The 17,402-nt window shown below is 60.9% G+C and overlaps 1 protein-coding gene across 1 annotated transcript in view; it reads right to left on the bottom strand.

Moving 5' to 3' along the window:
- The window catches only part of GAK (cyclin G associated kinase), a 51,019-nt gene that overhangs the window by 21,624 nt on the left and 11,993 nt on the right, over positions 1-17,402 (bottom strand). Inside the window, 7 exon segments of the mRNA XM_033419652.2 lie at positions 5,882-6,005; positions 7,585-7,657; positions 9,169-9,281; positions 9,512-9,647; positions 10,973-11,062; positions 12,115-12,240; positions 14,337-14,479. Coding sequence (XP_033275543.2) covers positions 5,882-6,005; positions 7,585-7,657; positions 9,169-9,281; positions 9,512-9,647; positions 10,973-11,062; positions 12,115-12,240; positions 14,337-14,479 — 805 coding nt within the window.

The following is a 17,402-nucleotide window of genomic DNA, read 5'->3' as shown; positions in this document are numbered from 1 at the left end:
AGAAATTGGGGGAATTTGTTGCCAGTAGATCTACCTTCTAGAAATGTTAAAAAAAAGTTCCTTAGAAAGAAGGAAAACGATAAAGGTCGGAAACTCAGATCTACTAAGGAAAGGAAGAGCATCAAAGAAGAAATAAGTGAAAGTAAAATAAAGATGTTTATTTTTCTTATTTTTAATTTATCTAATAAGTTTGTTCAAAATAATAATGGCAACAATACACCCGATAGGTATGCCTATGTACATATTTCACGTATAGACACACATACTCAAACGTGCCTGTGTACAAGTGAAATGAACAACAATGATACAAGAGCCAGGAGAAAGGAATTAGGATTTCTGTGGCATTATGAAGCACACCCACTGCCTGGGAAGTGATAATATGCTATTTGAAAGTGAACTTGGGTTAGCTGGTAAATGGGCACACTCTAGGGAGACCACTGAAAACAGCAGAAGTAGTATAACTGATAAGGTCGAAAGGAGAGAAAAGGGATCATATAAAATGCTCAATTGAAACCACAGAAGATAGGAAAAGAGTGGAAGACAAAAAAGCACCAAAGAACAACGGCGAAGACTAGAAAACAGTAACAAATAGGGAGGCTATTAATCCAACCCCAGGTGCCGCAGAGACACTGCGGGCTCGGCTGCAGCCCTGTGCAGTGAAGCAAAGGGGCCATGCGGACGGACGTTTTGGTTCCCAGCGCGTCTAAACGCTACGTTTACGCAACACTGTGGCCTATTAATGCAACAGTGTTATGCCCAAAAGACAGTGCCCATCCCTTTAATTAAAAATGCTTTATTGCTAAGAAATGCTACCCATTGTCTGAGCCTTCAGTGAGTCTCAGCAGTAACATCAAAGAGCACTGATTACAGATCCCATAACAAATACAATAATGAGCAAATGTTTGAAGTACTTCAAGAATTACCAAAACGGGACACAGAGACACAAGGTGAGCAGACGCTGTTGGAAAAAGGTGCCGACAGACTCGCTTGACGCAGGGCGGCCACAGACCCTCACTGCGTTCCGAGTGCAGTAAAGTGGGGTCGGCCTGTGTACCAATAAACACTTTAAGCACCAATGGTCTAAATACACCAATCAACACAGGGCTTGTCAGAGTGGATCAAAATATATGACCCAACGATGCTATCTACAAAGTAACATGAAGCTGAGCATCTCCTTGTAGTTTATTCATAGTTTGTCCTCTGTTAATTTCCTTTATGCGTTTTTCCGTTTTCCTATTAATTTTCATAATCCACTGTATATAACGGATACTATTTGTTTTGTGAGTTACATAGTTTGAACCTATTTACTCCCAATCAGTGCCACATCTTTTTGTTAAAGAAACGTGTTTTTTCAAGGAACAGAGAATTTTTAAGTTAGTTAAATTTATTAACCATTTTCTCCATGGCTTATATATATTTTTTCACATTTAAGATATCTTCCTTACTCTGGTGTTATAAAAATGTTCCTCTATATTTTATTAGTTTTTCCTAAGAAATTGCTTTTCACAATTAGATCTTTTAACAAATCAGAACTACTGCATTTGGCTGTTATTAGACGGGACCCAATTTTCTCTTCTTCTACACAGCTCCCCATGGTCTCAGCAACACAGACCCACTGGTCTGTTATTTTCTTTTAGACTGACATTTCGTGTTTCATACTATCCCTACCTAAGTACATGTCAAGCGTGAGTCTAAACGCTTGTAACAACACAACAGATGTTTGAAAAAAATTGGTAAAGAACAGAGTTTGTCTCTTCTTATTTTTAAAAACATCACCGGCCATTCTGGATAACTTACATGTGAATTTTGAGATTGAAATCTGTGGAAACGACATCAGGACTTTTATTTTTATTGCAAAGAATTCATAGATTAACTGAGGAGCAACACGACCTTCACGATACAAATTCTCCTAAACGTAAAGACGGCGCGCTTCCCCACCTGTCTCATGTTTCGGTCGTCAGTGTCAGCAGGGTGCGGGGGCTGCACGCGGTGCCCTCCGCAGGCCAGGCCGGGCCAGGGGTCAGTCGCGCTGCCGCGGGAACACCCCCCGCCCGCCCCGCACAGCCAGCAGAAGAGTCAGCACCATGGAGACCAACTGTCCCCAAACTGCCCATGAAGTAGATAAAGCACTACACCCTCAACGGCCGCACAGGCAACCGGACAGGTTTACTCCAGAATTCCCGTGCGGGAACAGAGGAGTGAGAACGGCCAGTGCTCCCGGGGGGAGGGAGGAAGGCCTGTCGCCCAGACAGCAGAGCGCGGGGCCGCGAGGGGCTCGCAGGACGAGCCGGGACAGCGCCCAGCTTGGTCGGCAGCAGAGGGGCTGCTCCGGTCGGGGGAAGTGAACAAGAATCGAGAACAGTCCCCAGAAGGACGTCCAGGTGGATTAAAAAGCCAAATGTGTGCCAACCAAGCATTAAAAGGTACATTTACAATACATTCAGACATTTAAAATGGGTGTGTGTTTTTTCTGCCATGCTGCGTGGCTTGTGGGATCTTAGTTCCCTGACCAGGGATCGAACCCGGGCCCTCAGCAGTGAAAGCACGGAGTCCTAAGCACTGGACCGCCAGGGAAGTCCCGAAGATGTGTTTTAAATCAGGTCTGATCTATTTACAACTTGGGGCACGAAAGGCTTCCTAAACGAGAAGACAAAAGACGGAAAGGGAACTGTGACAAACTCGTGTTTTAATTAAAACGAGCAACAGACAAGAAGGCATTTGCTGTGTTTACCCTGTATGGAAAAGCTAGTCTATAGAATGTAACGTAAAATCAGTAAGAAAAACAAACACCCAACAGGAAAAAGAGAGGAGGATAAGAGCAGCAGTTCACAGGGACCCGCGGCCGGAGGTTCGTGTCCCCAGGCCCACAGGCCACAGGCTCCACGTGGGATACCTCGTGCTGGGGAAGCTGGCGGGGCCTGGCCACCCACCCCGCTGTCCCTGAGGAGGGGCCGGAGCACCCGTGGCAGTGGGGGGGGTGGGGCAGGTCAACACTGAGAGTGCAGACACCGCCAGGCTGGGAACCCGGGGAGCCTGGTGGGGGCGTCTGTGAAGACCTGGCACGGGGGCTCTAGGACATGTGGACGTGTAGGGTCTGACCTAAAACTGGTGAGAAACAAATGAGACCACAGACAGGTGAGGGCTCAGGGTCAGGCCCACAAGCCAGCCACGCCTCTTGGAGGCCACGTGGGACAGGCTGCACACGCAGGGACAGTCCTCCTCCGGATAGGCCCTGGGACTCCTGGGCCCACATACCCTGAGATGAAGGTCCTGCCTGCGGCCGAGGGGCTGGCAGTGGCCCTGAAGGGTCTCCATCACCAGGCCCCATCTGGACCTTCCTGTGGCAGGCCTGAAGCCCAGCACACGGGGCTCCGCCTGGAGGACCCCCTCAGGGAGCTCAAGCACCGTGGCCGCTGCGCCTCTGACCCTGCAGGGGGAAGGCCGCTTCCGTGTGGATCTTCTGCTCGTTTGTGGATGTGGGGAACAAAGAACAGGAAGCGTTCGCTGCACGTGTGCAAGCCTGTCGCTGCTGGGATGCTCCCCCGGTCCAGCCAGCAGCCTTTGAGAGCAGGACCCCGTGTCTGGGTCCTTCCCCGTGACAGGGATGGCAGTGTGGGGTGGCCTCCCTGCCTTCAGGGAAGACCCGGGGTCCCTTCTGTCGGAAGGGCAGTTACAGGTCACAGTCCTGGGCCGGGGCTGTCACCGTTCCTGGGCCTTCTCATGGGGGAGTCCCAAAACGAATGAGCTCACACTGGTATTTCTAAACCAACTTCACAAACACAGGGCCTCACAGACTTCTTTCACTTCCAGCAGGCGTCCTGGGCGAAAGGCGGTACCCAGGCTGACCCTGGTCCTCAGAGGGGCTGTAGGCAAGGCTAGCCCCGGCAGGCATCTGGCGAGAGCAGGAGGGCGCTGCCCGTTCTCACGACTGACAGGAGTGGCCATAAGCCCCAAATGCCTGGAGAAAACGGGGTCCATGCGGAGACCTGCAGCCTGGGGAGCTGGGCAGCCCCACGGGCCCGTCTCTGGGGCCCGGCCTCGCAGCTCGGCTGGGAATTCAGTGTGTCCATCTGTCTGTCCATGACTCCACGGGGAGCTGAGCTGTGTCCTTTCTCTGAAACAACTCGCAGCTACGAGGACCGCTCGCCAGCGGGTCTCACGTGTCCTCCGGAGATTCGGGACCCTGGGGGTGGTCTTGGGACCCGACGCAGGCACCTTTCCTCTTACTCTAGGAAAGCCCCGCCCCTACTCCTACGAGGACCTGCCCTCGGGTGCGTGTGGCCACCGCGTGGCCTGGCTGTACCATCAGCCTGAGGCCCGTCAGGCTCACGAACACGGCTGTGAGTCGAGTCGGGCGTGAAGGCAGCTAAATCCGGGCAGAGCCCCGTCACCCCCACCCTCACAGGCAACTCTCAGGCCCAACCATTCACCCGAAACTCTGCTTTTCTGAATACGAGCAGGTACGTGATGCCCAGCGTGCGCCCCCCCAAACCCCAGGTGCCCGTCATCATGGTTCCCGGGTGCAGAGGCTGGGGCAGCGTCCATTCTCCTCTTGGCAGCCTCCCCCGAGGCCAGGGACGCTGGGCCCATTAGAGACCTGGGGGGGTGGGGAGGGTGGGGGAGATGGCGTCTCAGCCGTGTGGGAACTTGGTTTCTTTCCTTGGGCGAGGCCGAGTGGCTTCTCTCACATCCCGTTCGTTGTTGCTGGGTCTGCCATTCCAGCCCGGGTCAGCCCCGAGACCCCATGATGAACCCCGCTGGGAGGAAGATGGGAGGACACGAGTGGGGCCGTGGGACCCGCTGCCCTGACGTCTCCCCAGTCAGCAGAAAGTATGGGGACGGCCGCGGGCCGGGGTGCGGCCACACGCACACAGAGCTGCCTGCTCAGCGCCGTCACATGAGATCACCCCGCCCTGGGAGCGCGGCTGCAGGAACACCACGGGCAGGTGATAGGTAAGCGCCGAGCAGTCACCTCCGCCCATCCACGCCCCGTCCGGGACCCTCTGGCCTTCGCACCCAGAGCCTCGGCCCACATGACTGCTTCCGTCTCCGTGGACAGGACTCCGGAGAGCCGGGCACCATAAATGCACAGTTGTACATCTGACCCTTCCACCAGCTACGAGGTGCAGCCCGGGATGTTGCAAAGGGCCACAGACACAGGTGCGAGCAGGCACCCTGCACTGCCGGACCCCTGCGCTCAGTGGGAATTGAGTTTCTTCTCGTCACGTAAGGTCACATCAGAGGCAAAGCACACGGGGGCCCCGGAGCCCACCGACAGCAGAACACACACGTGTGCACGCACACGCTAGCTCTCACACACAACACACGTGTGCTCCCATGCACACACATGCTCACACGTGGGCACACTAGTGCACAAACACGTGGGCTGTTGCCTGTGTCGCCAACAGTTGTGGACACAAAACAATGATCACGGCACAAAAAAAATGAGGCCAAGGCCCACACGGGGCTCAAAGACACGACGAACACACTGCCCCTGCCGCTGGACGAGGCAGGTGACATGCCAGAGGTAACCCCCAACGCTCCCAGAAACTCCCTGGTCAAAGCCGAGACCGCTCAGAGGACAGCACGAACAGGTCGTGTACCGTGGCCGCGGTCTCCGTGGACAGGGCCCCCCTCGGGGGGGGGGATGTGGCCCGGAGCCAGCGCGTCTGCTTTCCCACCGTGCTCCCTCCACTGAGGGGGCAGAAGCGCAGCCAGGGACCGATGGCTGAGCCCACGCAGGGGGGCCAGGCTGGCGCTGAGCACGGGCCGCTCACCCACGGCCCCACCTGGGGTTCAGCCAGGCGTGCAGGCAGGGCCGCACCCAGGGTTCCGAAAGCTCACTGCGGAGAACCCACGAGCCTGTGCGCCCTCGACTCACTTGGCAACGGACTGGATGACCTTGGAGGAGGTGTCCTTGATGTTGGTGAAGAGGCGCTCGGTGCCGCCCCGCAGGATGTCCAGGAACCCGCCATAGGGCTGGTCGTACTCGGCGACCACCAGGCCTGCAAACAGAGACAAGCCTTAGGATGTGGCAGGGCCCGCCAGAGCCACCAGCACCTGCAGCGGCCACGCGTCCCCGACCCAGCCACCAGCGCTCCGCAACCAGGCACCCCGGGCCCGCTCGCGAGGGCAGGACCTGGACACCATCAGCGGGCCGGAGCCTCTGGGCGCACGTGGGCGTCCCCGGCTCCAGGACGTTCACCCCACTCTGAGCGCTCGCTGGACACCATCAGGGACCTCGTCACTGACAGACACGTGCCAGGGCCCAGCCAGGGCCACCGGCCTGTCCCCGAGGTACGGACACGCCGGCACACACAGAGGCCGCAGACGCACGGCGCAGGTGAGAGCGCGGGAGCAGGGCCGTGCAGGTGGCCCCAGCCGGGCACAGAAAGGCCATGGGAGCCGCAGCTCAGTGGGTCTGCGGGGGAGCGGCCTCCTGGCCGCCGCCCTGATGACACCGGAGTGGTGGCCCACGAAGGCCCCGAGACCCCAGGGCCCTGGGGTGCGGGCTGCAGCAGTGGCTGTGGAGGCGCAGACAGCGGGGGCGGTCTGCGGCCTCTCCACCGCCCAGGCCCTGCCTGAGTGACGCCTTCGCCGGGCGCCCCGCGCGCGTGCGGTGTGGTCTCGTCTCGGCACCCCGAGGTGGCCCCACAGCACTGGTGGGCAAGGGGCCAGGACACGGGCTGGCCTCGAGGTGGCCCCACAGCACTGGTGGGCAAGGGGCCAGGACACGGGCTGGCCAGCTGCCGAAGGACCCCCGGGGCCGAGAGCTGCGGGAGGACCTGGGAGGTGGGCTCCGTGCCCCAACTGTGAGGTGGGCAGTGGCCCCAGGGGCACAGGGCGGAGGCAGGTCCTGGCAGGACTCCTGGAAGCTTCCCGGGCCGGGGTGCTGAGCCCTGGCTGCAGCCCACCTCCCGGTACACACTGTGTTGCATCAGCACTGGGCGCCCAGACCCGCCCAGCACGCCGGACGATCGGAGCGCGAACCTCTCAGCAAACACGCCCGAGTCGTGAGAAAAGCACACCAGCCCCACTTCTCCTGCTGCCAGAACTGTCTCCCCATCTGAGCCCCTCTTCTCAACCCGCGGACTCGGACCCTCTGGCCCCCAGCCCCAGGCCCCCCGCACGGCTGCTCTATTTCCTCACATACCCGTTCCCGATGTGCCCACCCTCATGGTCGCTGTGGGCTGGCCGTGGAAGGCGCACCCCCATCCACCTGGGCAGGGGCTGTGCTCACCAGTGACTTGTGGGGGCAGCTGGGTCCCTGAGGGGCCAGAGGCCGAGGCGGCCACACAGGCAGTCACCCCACAGCTCTGTGGGCCAGGGGCCGGGGCTCGGAGGACCCGGGCTGCCCTGACAGCACAGGGAGGGGACAGCCAGCCCTCGGTCTCTGTCCTCCTTCCTTGTCCTAAACTGCAGCCCGAGTGGAAGCCCTGCTGAGTTCTCGGGGCGCTAGGGAGCCGTGAACCTGAGACTGGTCCTGGGGACCCCAGACGAGCAGTCTGCCTCTCGCTGCCGGGCCCCAAGCCCGCAAGAGCAAGACCAGGCGCCCAGCGCGCGGCAGACGCGAGGAGTACTCACCTCCACCGCAGCCGCTGCCTGCGGAGCCCCCAGGAGGGGCCGCGTGCCCGTAGCCTCCGTTCTGCTCCAGGAGCTGTAAGGATCCCAACGCAGGTCAGGCACAGCGCATGGCGCCCGCGTTTGGGGCACATCGCCCCCCAAGTCCACCCTCCTCCACCTATTTACTACAAAAGCCACGAAGGAACCTCCCAGAGTCTCAACCCCAGGGCTGATCCTCGGGGTCGCCCGGGCGCACGGCTCCATCGCCTTAACAGAGGCGGCAGCCGTGAACGCCCCCAGCCGCCAAGGCCACAGGCTCTGCTGTCGACACAGGAGCCGGGTGGGGCGCCGCCAAGCAGCGGGGCCGCAGGCTGCACAGCGAGGCACCATTTCCCACGGGCCAAGCCCGGGGCCGGCGCCGCCTGCCGCAATGACACCAAACACTTTGCGGAGACTTGTGGCGCCCCTGGCGACGGGCTCGGCCGACCCTGGGGCGTCGGTGCTGGGCTGAGCCGCAGTCGCGTGCCGGCCTCACACTCGTCCCACTTTAGGCACGTGTGGCTGCACGGCCGCTCTGTTCATAAGTTCATAGAAGGCGCTTTGCGGTTTCTCGTGGGGTTTTAAGAAACGTTCTTTTCATCGGGTTAACGTTTTACCACGTTAGGCTCAGCAACGAGATACACGTGGTGTGGATTCTGTGCCCTGTGGTGCACCGGAGGCGGCCAGTGTTAACGGGAACGCTCCATGGAGCCTTACAAGTAACACACACGCTGGCGTGAAGCAGGTGTGTCTGCTAGACCGACCGTGTCTTTTCCTCACAAACCCCCAGTTCTGTGGTTTCATCAGCTACGTGACAGCACACAGCCTCTCCCAAAGCGACTGCAGGCCGCCACACCTCCTCCAAAGTTCCAGGGAACGCGCCCCGAGGCTCGTCGGAGGACGCGTTGCTGCCTCTGGTTCTGCTGAGTCCTTCCCCACACACCCGTTTGTGGATTCAGCCCAGTCTCCTACGCGGTGCTCTCCTGGTTTCAGAGTCTGTCGGGGCCTGTGTGCCCGTGCTGCCCCGTGGGGGACTGGCTTCTCTCCCCGCGAGGCCCCGGGCAGAAGAACCCTACAGAAGGGGTTTAACGTCTGACCCGCGGGCCCTGGGTTCTAGAAGCGCTAAGAGCACAACGTGCTCACGAGCCCCACTGCCCAGCGGCCTGCGCTGTTCCATGGGCATCTCTGCCCACGCCGCGGAGCAGGGCCAGCGGCACACGCGCAGACTGGCTGCCCCTGGATTACGGCCCTCGCTGCGCCACCCGAGCCTCTGCCACTGCCAGGGGCACACATTTTCTGTAAAGGCCACTGGGCAGCCCAGGCTGACCTCTGACGGCTTCCAGCCTCTATGAACCGCACATACTGGACATCCGGGTCCGCTCCCATCCCCTGCCCGGCCCCCGGCTCTGCTTCGAACTCCGGAGACCCCACATGGCGGCACACTTCTCCTCAGGCGACCCCGCTGCCTGGGGGCTCCCCCCTGCGTGGGGGCCGTGAGCGCCCGGGGAGCCGGGCTCTATGGCGACGTCGAGACGGTGGGACCACGAGCAGCACGCGGAGGCCTACCTCGGTGATGGGCGACTTGGGGTTCACGTTGCGGGCGGCCGCGATCTCCTGGAGCTGGCTCACCAGCTCCGTGATGGACAGCCGCTCCTCAGGGTTGACCCTGAGCGTGGCACCTAGGGCAGAGGCAGCGTGTGCTCGTCCCGCGGGCGCCGAGGCCGGGCTCCTGGGGAGCAAGCACCACCTGCTCTGCAGGGGCTAGGGACCCCGGAGGCCCTGCGTTTTGCTTACGGTACTGATTTTAAAAGCAAGCGAGGGATGACAGCGTGAGGAACAAAATCACCGGAGCAGCCACTCAGGACGTGTGTTCACAGGGGTGCGGGGGACGTCGGCAGGTGGGACTTACGGATGAGGCCGTGGAACACGGAGTAGCGTGTGTCGTCGGCAGGGATCGCGTACTTGCCGTTGACGATGCGGAGCTTCGCCCCGTCCTCAAACGGGTGCTGCCCGAAGCAGAGCAGGTACAGGATGCAGCCCAGGGCCTGCAGGAGATGGGCAAGGCCTGTCGAGTCTCACCTGCGCCCCCGCCCATCTGGTCGCGGTCCACGCTTGCCAGGCACAGAGACCATCCCAGTCAGAGCGGCCAACAAACTCCAACCCTTCACGCTGTGATCAAAAGGTCCTTCCAAGATGCAAAGTTCCTACAGCCCAGTGTGGGGATCTACCGGCCGGCCGGCTGTGCAGAGGGGCATGTGGCCAGGCGACTGCAAGGAGGATGCCCCCACCATGCTTCTCTGGGCTGACGTGAGCGCCGGGGATGAATCTGGGGGCTGTCGAGGCTCCACGGGGTCGGCACTGAAGCCAAACGTCAGTGTCCCCGCCATGTTTCCACCACAGCTCCAGCCACGGGAACATGATGGGGAACCAAACCCGACCAGTGTGTTGGGGGAGCAGCTCATTCTGGGCCCAGACCAGGCCAAGCCCCAGCGCCAACTCCCGACCTGCCTTCCAACTCCCGCATGTGTGCGTGCACGTGGTTCTTGGGCTGAGACAGGCTGAGGGCGCCCACCTGGGGTTGACCAGCTCATGTGTGTCAAAGAGTCTCCACCTACCCCTAGGACAGGGACTCACATCCACGGCGGGGCTGAGGCCGGACTCGGGCCTGATGGGCCTAGACCATTAGCCTCGAGACGCGGGGGTTCAGGGCCATCTGTCCGTGCTCTTAGGGACACCGGAGAGGCCGCAGGACACCTGAGACGGGCAGGAGCAGTGCCATGTGCACGGCGCCATGTTCCCCGAGCTCTGTGCCTGACTCTGAACCAAGGCGTCAGCAGATACCTGCTCAGCCAGGCCCCACACTCACCGCATACAGGGACTGCCCTCCATCGATGGGACATGTTCCAGGAGATGTGAAGGGTCACCCCAAGTGTGTGGCCTGACCTCACTTTGAAGCCCCCTGCAAGGCATCGGGCCCGGCCATCGCTCTGGCCACCACCAGGTCAGCATATAGCTGCAAGGCCATCTGGGAGGTCCTCTTTCTGGCCATGTGAACTGTGGCTTCGTGAACCCCCGGCCCCGTGAAGGGGCTCCGACCAGGAGAGCTCAGGTCCAAGGGTGCAGGAGCGACCTGTCTCAGGCCCAAAGCCCGCGCAGCACCTGCACCCACTCTGCTACCCACCCCCCGACCCCACACCCCCGTCAGCACATCTCCGCTAACAGCATCACAAGGGCCGTTGAAAAAACGGAAGAACAAGCCAAGAGGAAAAGAGAAGGGAGGCTGAGGGGACCAGCAGGCTGGAGCCTGCGCCCCAGGGCCTTGCGCCAGCTGTGGCGGGGCTGCCCATGCACTGCGGGCGAGCGGCCTTACCCAGATGTCCTGCTTCTCGCCAATCGGGAAGTTCGAGTACAAGTCCACGATCTCCGGCGTCCTGTACATGGGAGTCGTGTTCCTGGTGATCTAAATAAAGGACACAAACGTATCAGAGGAAAAGTCACAGGTGAGTGATAGCCGCTACATTGCACGGTGGTCCCTGTGCCGCGGCAGTCGGCGCCCGTCGAGAGCCCTGGCCCAGGGCGGTCCCACGAGCCGCTCTGTGGCTGGGCCCTGCCAGGATGGGGTCAAGGGAACACGGGGGCCAGCACGAAGCATGTCTGGGGCATTTCAGTGCCACAGCAACCATGGACACACAGAACCGTGACCCGTGAAGAGAATGGCGCCCACGAGTCCTCGTCAACAACGAACAGGTGGGGGCTCGGGGCACCAGGTGTGGGAGTGGGGCGGGGGCAGGGCTGCGCAGCTCTGAGGATCCGCCCTGGGAAACGTGACTCAGAGCCCCACCAGGCGGCTCAGCCCGGCCCCAGCCCACGCGGCCAAGGCTTTCCTCCCCCTCAATTCTGCCCACCACCGGGCAGGGAATGCGTCTACAGCCCCGAGACGTGGGCGCGCCACTGGGAGCGCAGGTCCCGAGGGACAGCAGGGCGCGGGCAGCCAGGAACAGACACCTGCCCGGCGGAGACTCCACCCAGCACTCTTCTTCGGAACCCGGCTCCATCTCGGATCGCTCTCTTTGCTTGTGCAGCCTCCGTGGGCTGCTTATGTGCGTGGGCCGACGGTGGCACCCTCCCTTCCCTGGCCACGGCCGCAAACGTGGGTGTCTGCGCCCACCCAGCGCTGCCCCCTGCTCACACGTGTTCGGAGCACGCCCACCCGTCTCCCCTGCGGCTCCCGTGGGAGCTGCCCAATGTCCTGTGAAGGTAGGTTTTTACGTGATTTTTTAAATTGCTGCGTTTGGGATAATGAAAAAGTCCTGGAGAGGACAGAGGTGCCGTGGAGACGTGAAAGCACTGAAGGCCACTGAACCGCGTGCTTAAAAGCGGCTAAGGTGGTACATTTCATGTTACACATTTCGCTGCAACAAGAAAAGGCAAGGAAGAAACAGCAGGTGTGGGGTGCGGTGAGTGAGGGTGTCTCCCGGGCCTCCCGGGCCCCCCGCCCCGGCCCGCGCTCACCTCCTCCTCCACCAGGGCCCGGCGCTGGGCGCTCCAGCTGTAGTCCGGGTAGTGCGATATGGTCGTGGCACTGCCGAAGTCGCACAGCTTAATGGTCCCCTGGTTACTGAGCAGCAAATTTTCAACCTGCGAAGTTCCAAAGACGGTCTTTATGAACTCGGGGTGCAGGCTGGACCGTGGGCGCGCATGGGGTGTGGCGCCCGGTGGGGAGACGCTCTGAAGGCAGAGCGGCCAGGAGGCCTTCTGGGCCTGGGGACACTTCTTTCTGACCAAAGTCGGTGCATATACCTCAAAATGGGATGCCCAGAAACACAAACGGAAGTTCAAATCCACCACAAATCAAAGATAACTTGACCTAGTAACGTAGGATGTACAATGAAAGCTCTTAAAAACCTTAGAAGATGAAAAAAAAATGAACATACCATTTAAAAATAATCAAACACATCAATAACTAAAGAAGAAATCTAACAAAAGATACACAAAAGACCTCTTATTCAGAAACTGTGAATACATGCGATGAATTTTAAAATCCAAAACCAACAGGGACCCAGACTGCACTCCTAACGGGAAGGCACAGACCCAGCCACGGCTCCATAAGCCAGGTCCCACCACCAGCCCACATGCTAAGCGGGGCTGTACTTTTCGAATGGTCAAAACAAGTCAGAAGATCAGGATTCCGTGACCCAGGTGAGGGGCAGCTTTACTGACCCAGCCACACCTGCTCGACCCAGTGGCCAGGACGTCTGCAGTCTGCCGGCCCCACTCGGTGTGGGCTCCCGAGATGGACAGCCTCCAAGTCTGGACGCCGAGCAAATGGACTGTGGGACTCCACTCCCAAACGCCCCAAAGAGCGAAAGGTAAATCATACTGAAGAGGACGCAAGTGCACAACTGCTCCCAGCGAGTGACACGCAGCCCTGGGTGTGACACTCGTGTCTGGTACATCCCTGTGTCCTTCCTGCCCCTCCACAGAGCACCACGTGAGGACTCCCATCCACGGGGAGCACTTGCAGGGAGTCCCCCAGCGGGGCCGGCTGCCGCGGACCCGGGCACTGAGAAGCCCAACCCAGGCTGAGCTCTCGGACACGGATTCTTTAGTGTCAGCCTTCTAGTTTTTCACTTTCCTGAGACAGAGGAGAAACACAGCTGCCCCGCCCCCACTTGAGGACGGCACTCTTCCAGACCAGCAAGGAAACCAGGAAGGCTGGCTACAGATTGGACATGAGGGAAGTAGTACAGAAGTTTCTGGGAGGGAAATGGCACGTCTGGGGTCTGCTTTACAGTTTTTTTAGCAAGTAGGACTGAGGAGGGGCAGGGAAGGTGGGGAAGGGGGTTGGTGTGCTGCTACCCTGAGCCATGGTCAGAGTCGGGGCACTAGCTTTGTGGATGTTGGATTATTGCTAAAATCAGGCCACGGACCAGGAGAAAATACTTGCAGCACATGTAACTTAAAAAAGACTGTTGTAAGAATGTACAAAAACCAACCAACAGGACTTCCCTCGTGGCACAGTGGTTAAGAATCCAGCTGCCAATGCAGGGGACACGGGTTCGAGCCCTGGTCCGGGAAGATCCCACATGCCGCGGAGCAACTAAGCCCGTGCGCCACAACTACTGAGCCTGCGCTCTAGAGCCCATGCTCCACAACAAGAGAAGCCACCGCAGTGAGAAGCCCGCGCACCGCAACAGAGAGTAGCCCCACTCGCCGTAACTAGAGAAAGCCCGCGCACAGCAACAACGAAGACCCAACGCAGCCAAACGTAAATAAATAAATAAAACCAACAGACAACAGAAAAACAGCGAGAAAACAGCCACTTAACCGAAGAGTGAGGGGAATAAGAGCACTGATGACTATGAACGTGGCAAAAGCATTCAGCATCATTAATCAGGAAAAGGCAAAATCACTAAGCCCCCGGCCAGGCGGCAAAATGCCAAAGGGCAGCTCCACGCACACACGGATCCCGTGTGTGCATTGGGATGGGCGTGCCGGCACCCCGGCAGGGAAGCACCCCTGCCCCCGCACCAGGCAGCAGGGCTCCTGCCCCAAGGCGGGTGAGGGAAGGGTGGCGGCGCGCGCAGCCCAGGGGAGTGGTCACCTCCTCCTGGCGCCACACTGGGCCCCCGAGCCCATGAGCACACCCACGCAGGCGACGACACCCAGCAGAGCAAGAGGGCTTCATCTGGACGGAGGGCTCCTGTCCCGCAGCGCGAGCGTGAAGGCGGTACCTTGAGGTCTCTGTGGATGATGGGCGGCTTTTGTCTGTGCATGTGCTGCACCGCCCTGCACGTCTGATAGAATATCTTCAGGACGGTATCGCACGAGAGCGGACCTTTAGATTCAATTTTCTTTAAAAATTCCACCAGCTGCCCTAAAAGAGACAATTAAATTCACATCACCACAGAGCTGTAAAGGCTACGCCCGCCCCAGGCCCACTGCCCTCCTAAGCCCACCGCGGGCCGGGGGCGGGGGGGGGGGCTACCCCACCCTCCGGCGGTCACCAAGCCCCGCAGAGGAGTGTGCGACCTCCACCAGGGCCACAGTGAGTCACAGAGCCCTGCATGGGAGCGCCTGCCCAGCCACCAGCAGAGTCCTCCTACCCTGGGAGCCCATCATGACGCAGCAAGCTACAAGAAAAACAACCACGAGTGCGTATGTCTTTCCGAATGTCTCTAAGGAGATAATCACCGTGTTTCCTTAGGTAACAACGGTCCTCCGCCGTTAAGGAGAAATCTCCACACTGAACACGCAGACAACAAGGAGTGCGGCGTGGGAAGAGCACAGACTTGGAGAGCGAGGCTCTGGGCCCCCATCCCAGGCCCCAGGACGCCCACCTCAAGGATGTGCCTTCCTGCCTCTGAGGCCCAGGCCCCAGTCCTGCTGTAACTGGCCACAGTCCAGACCAGTGAAGCCGGCCGGTCCCCTCCGCGGCAGCTCCCTCCACAACTGTGTGCCGCGTGCCGTCTCTGCCGGGCTGGCCTCCACGGCCGCCTCCTCCCTGGTCCGGGCCTCAGGGTGCCTCGGCTGCCATGCTCCACAGCTCAGCTCCGCACGCTAGGGCCTGCGGTCCACTCGATGCAGCTGCAAGGGCGCCACCACATCTACAGGCCCCACAGTCAACCGGCACTCAGCCCCTCGCCCTGCGACCCTGCCTCCTGCCAACCCGCCAGCTCCCAAGCCCCTGCCACACCCTCCTGCAGCTCCCGGCACAGCTGCACAGCCCTTCCCCACCCTGACTCTGGACTGGGGCTGGGCTCTGTCTGTGCTGTGCCCTAACCCTAACCCTCAGCGGGGGCAGGGGGCCCACAGTAGAGATGGAGCCCCAAGGGCCGATGGGGCGCTCAGGAACAGACCGCCAACCCCCAAGACGCAGACAGGGCACAGGCCCCATGAGGTGTTGCGAGGGGTCTAGAGCAGGGATGACAGAGTGACCGCCAGGCTGTCTGGGGCAGCGGGGGCGAGCCGGCGCATGCACGAGGTCAGGGTTCACTGGCCTCTGGCGTTCCATGAGAATCAAGAGCGGTCTTTCTAAAGATAATTTTGTAGGTGGTACAGCGGCTGAGAGGGCACCGCGGAGGACAAAGCTGGGGTCCCAGGAAGGGATGGGGGCTCCTGGGGCATGTATCCAGGGTGGCCACCACCAGACCAACCTTCAGTGGAACTGGTGCCCACGTGCCCCTCCCCCACCACTCCCAAAGACCCTGCGTCGCCGGGAGCTGCCACCGCCATGCCTAGTGCTCAACCTGGGCCTCGCGCGCTGGCCCAGATGGGTAGTCCCGGCAGCACCGCCAAGACTGGTGCACTCGCCGAGGTCGCCGCGTCGGGGCCGCCCCCGCCTCAGGCGCCACCCGCAGGCCCGCACTCGTGAAAGGCGCCCACGGCCTCCAAACCCAAGATCAAAGCAACGCCAAGGCGCAGCGAGCGGGCTGAACGACAAGCGGGGAGCGCTGTACATGAACCTCGGCTCTCCGGGGACACCAAGGGCCCAGAGAGGGCCCTGTGGGACCTGCACGGCCCCCGCCGCCCCCGGCGCATTGGGAGCCTTCCAGAGGGCGCGTGTGAACGTGGGGGCACCACGTGGGCGCGGCAGGCTCGCAGGAGAGGACCCTGCTTCACAAGCTCCCACGTGACGCTGTCTTCAGTGAGCACGAGGCCTCTTGCAGGTAGAACCCAGCGACGCCAACCATCCGCTAAGTGGGAGAACCGGGCGCCAGACCTGGGCTGGGCGGGTCGGCACTCACCAGCTGTGGGAACCGAGGAGCCAGCACGTGGCTGCATCTCAACGCCGCTCCTGGCCGGAGCCCGGCACTCCCCACGCCACCCCGTCGGAAAGCGCTGTGCGCTCCAGGTTCTGCCTTATCTGCTCAGGATGGGGACCCCCGTCCTCCTCCGCTCGCTCGGGGCGGGGATCCTGGGCACCTTGGCTCCCGGCTGCAGTCCACAGCACCCCCCTCCCCAGCAGCCCCGACACACCGTCTCTGCTCTTCTTTGCAGCATGACTCCTGCACTCACGGCCCCCCACCCCTCCTCCTGGGACACTCCTTGGGGGCAGTGACCCCTGGGGTTGCTTCCCTCCTGGGTAGCCGCCTGCCGCAGTCTCCCTCACTCTCCCCTGGCCTCGTGGCGGCCCCACATGCGCTGCCTGCGACCGATGGACAAGCAGGACGTCTGGCGGCCCCTGCCCCAACTCCGGGCCCCACAGCCAGTCCTCTATGCCTGCCGGACCTCAGGAGTCCTGCCCTGCCCCTTCCATCCACGAGCCCCAGGACGGGCTCCGGCCACCTCGCTCCCGCTCTTTTGCCCACACGGGTCCAGCACGGGGCAGGTGCTCAGTGCGGGGACGAGCCGAGCCCGACCCTCCAGGCGGGGGGCCTGCTTCCGCCACAGACAGAGGCTGAGCCCCTAGAACTCTCTGGAAGGCATGGGCTCTCCGCTGCCTTAAGTGGACACAGGAGTCCTCCTTTCAGAACACAGCAAGTGCAAGTGTGACCACCTCGACGCAGGTGAGGTCGCAGCCTCAGGACGGCGCAGCCGCTCAAGCCACCTCCCCGGCCTCACCTGACCGCTTCCCGACTGAGGCGGCTTCCTGCTGCCCGAGAGCCCTGGACAGCACGCCTCCACCCCTTTCTCAGACCCATCTCTGCCCCCACGCCCAGCGCAGGGACGAGGGGGGATGCAGCCTCTCAAAGAGCTCCCGCCGGACAGCGAGCCATGCTCTCTCCGGGACAGCCACCGTGTCTCCGGGAGAGAAGACCCGGGAGCATCTCTCGACTTGCTGGGCGGTCCCGAGCCAC

The sequence above is a fragment of the Orcinus orca genome, chromosome 4 (assembly GCF_937001465.1).
Source record: "Orcinus orca chromosome 4, mOrcOrc1.1, whole genome shotgun sequence".
In the NCBI taxonomy this organism is placed as follows: Eukaryota; Metazoa; Chordata; class Mammalia; order Artiodactyla; family Delphinidae; genus Orcinus; species Orcinus orca.
Note: the sequence above shows the minus strand (reverse complement) of the source record. Positions and strands in the feature narration are given on the sequence as shown.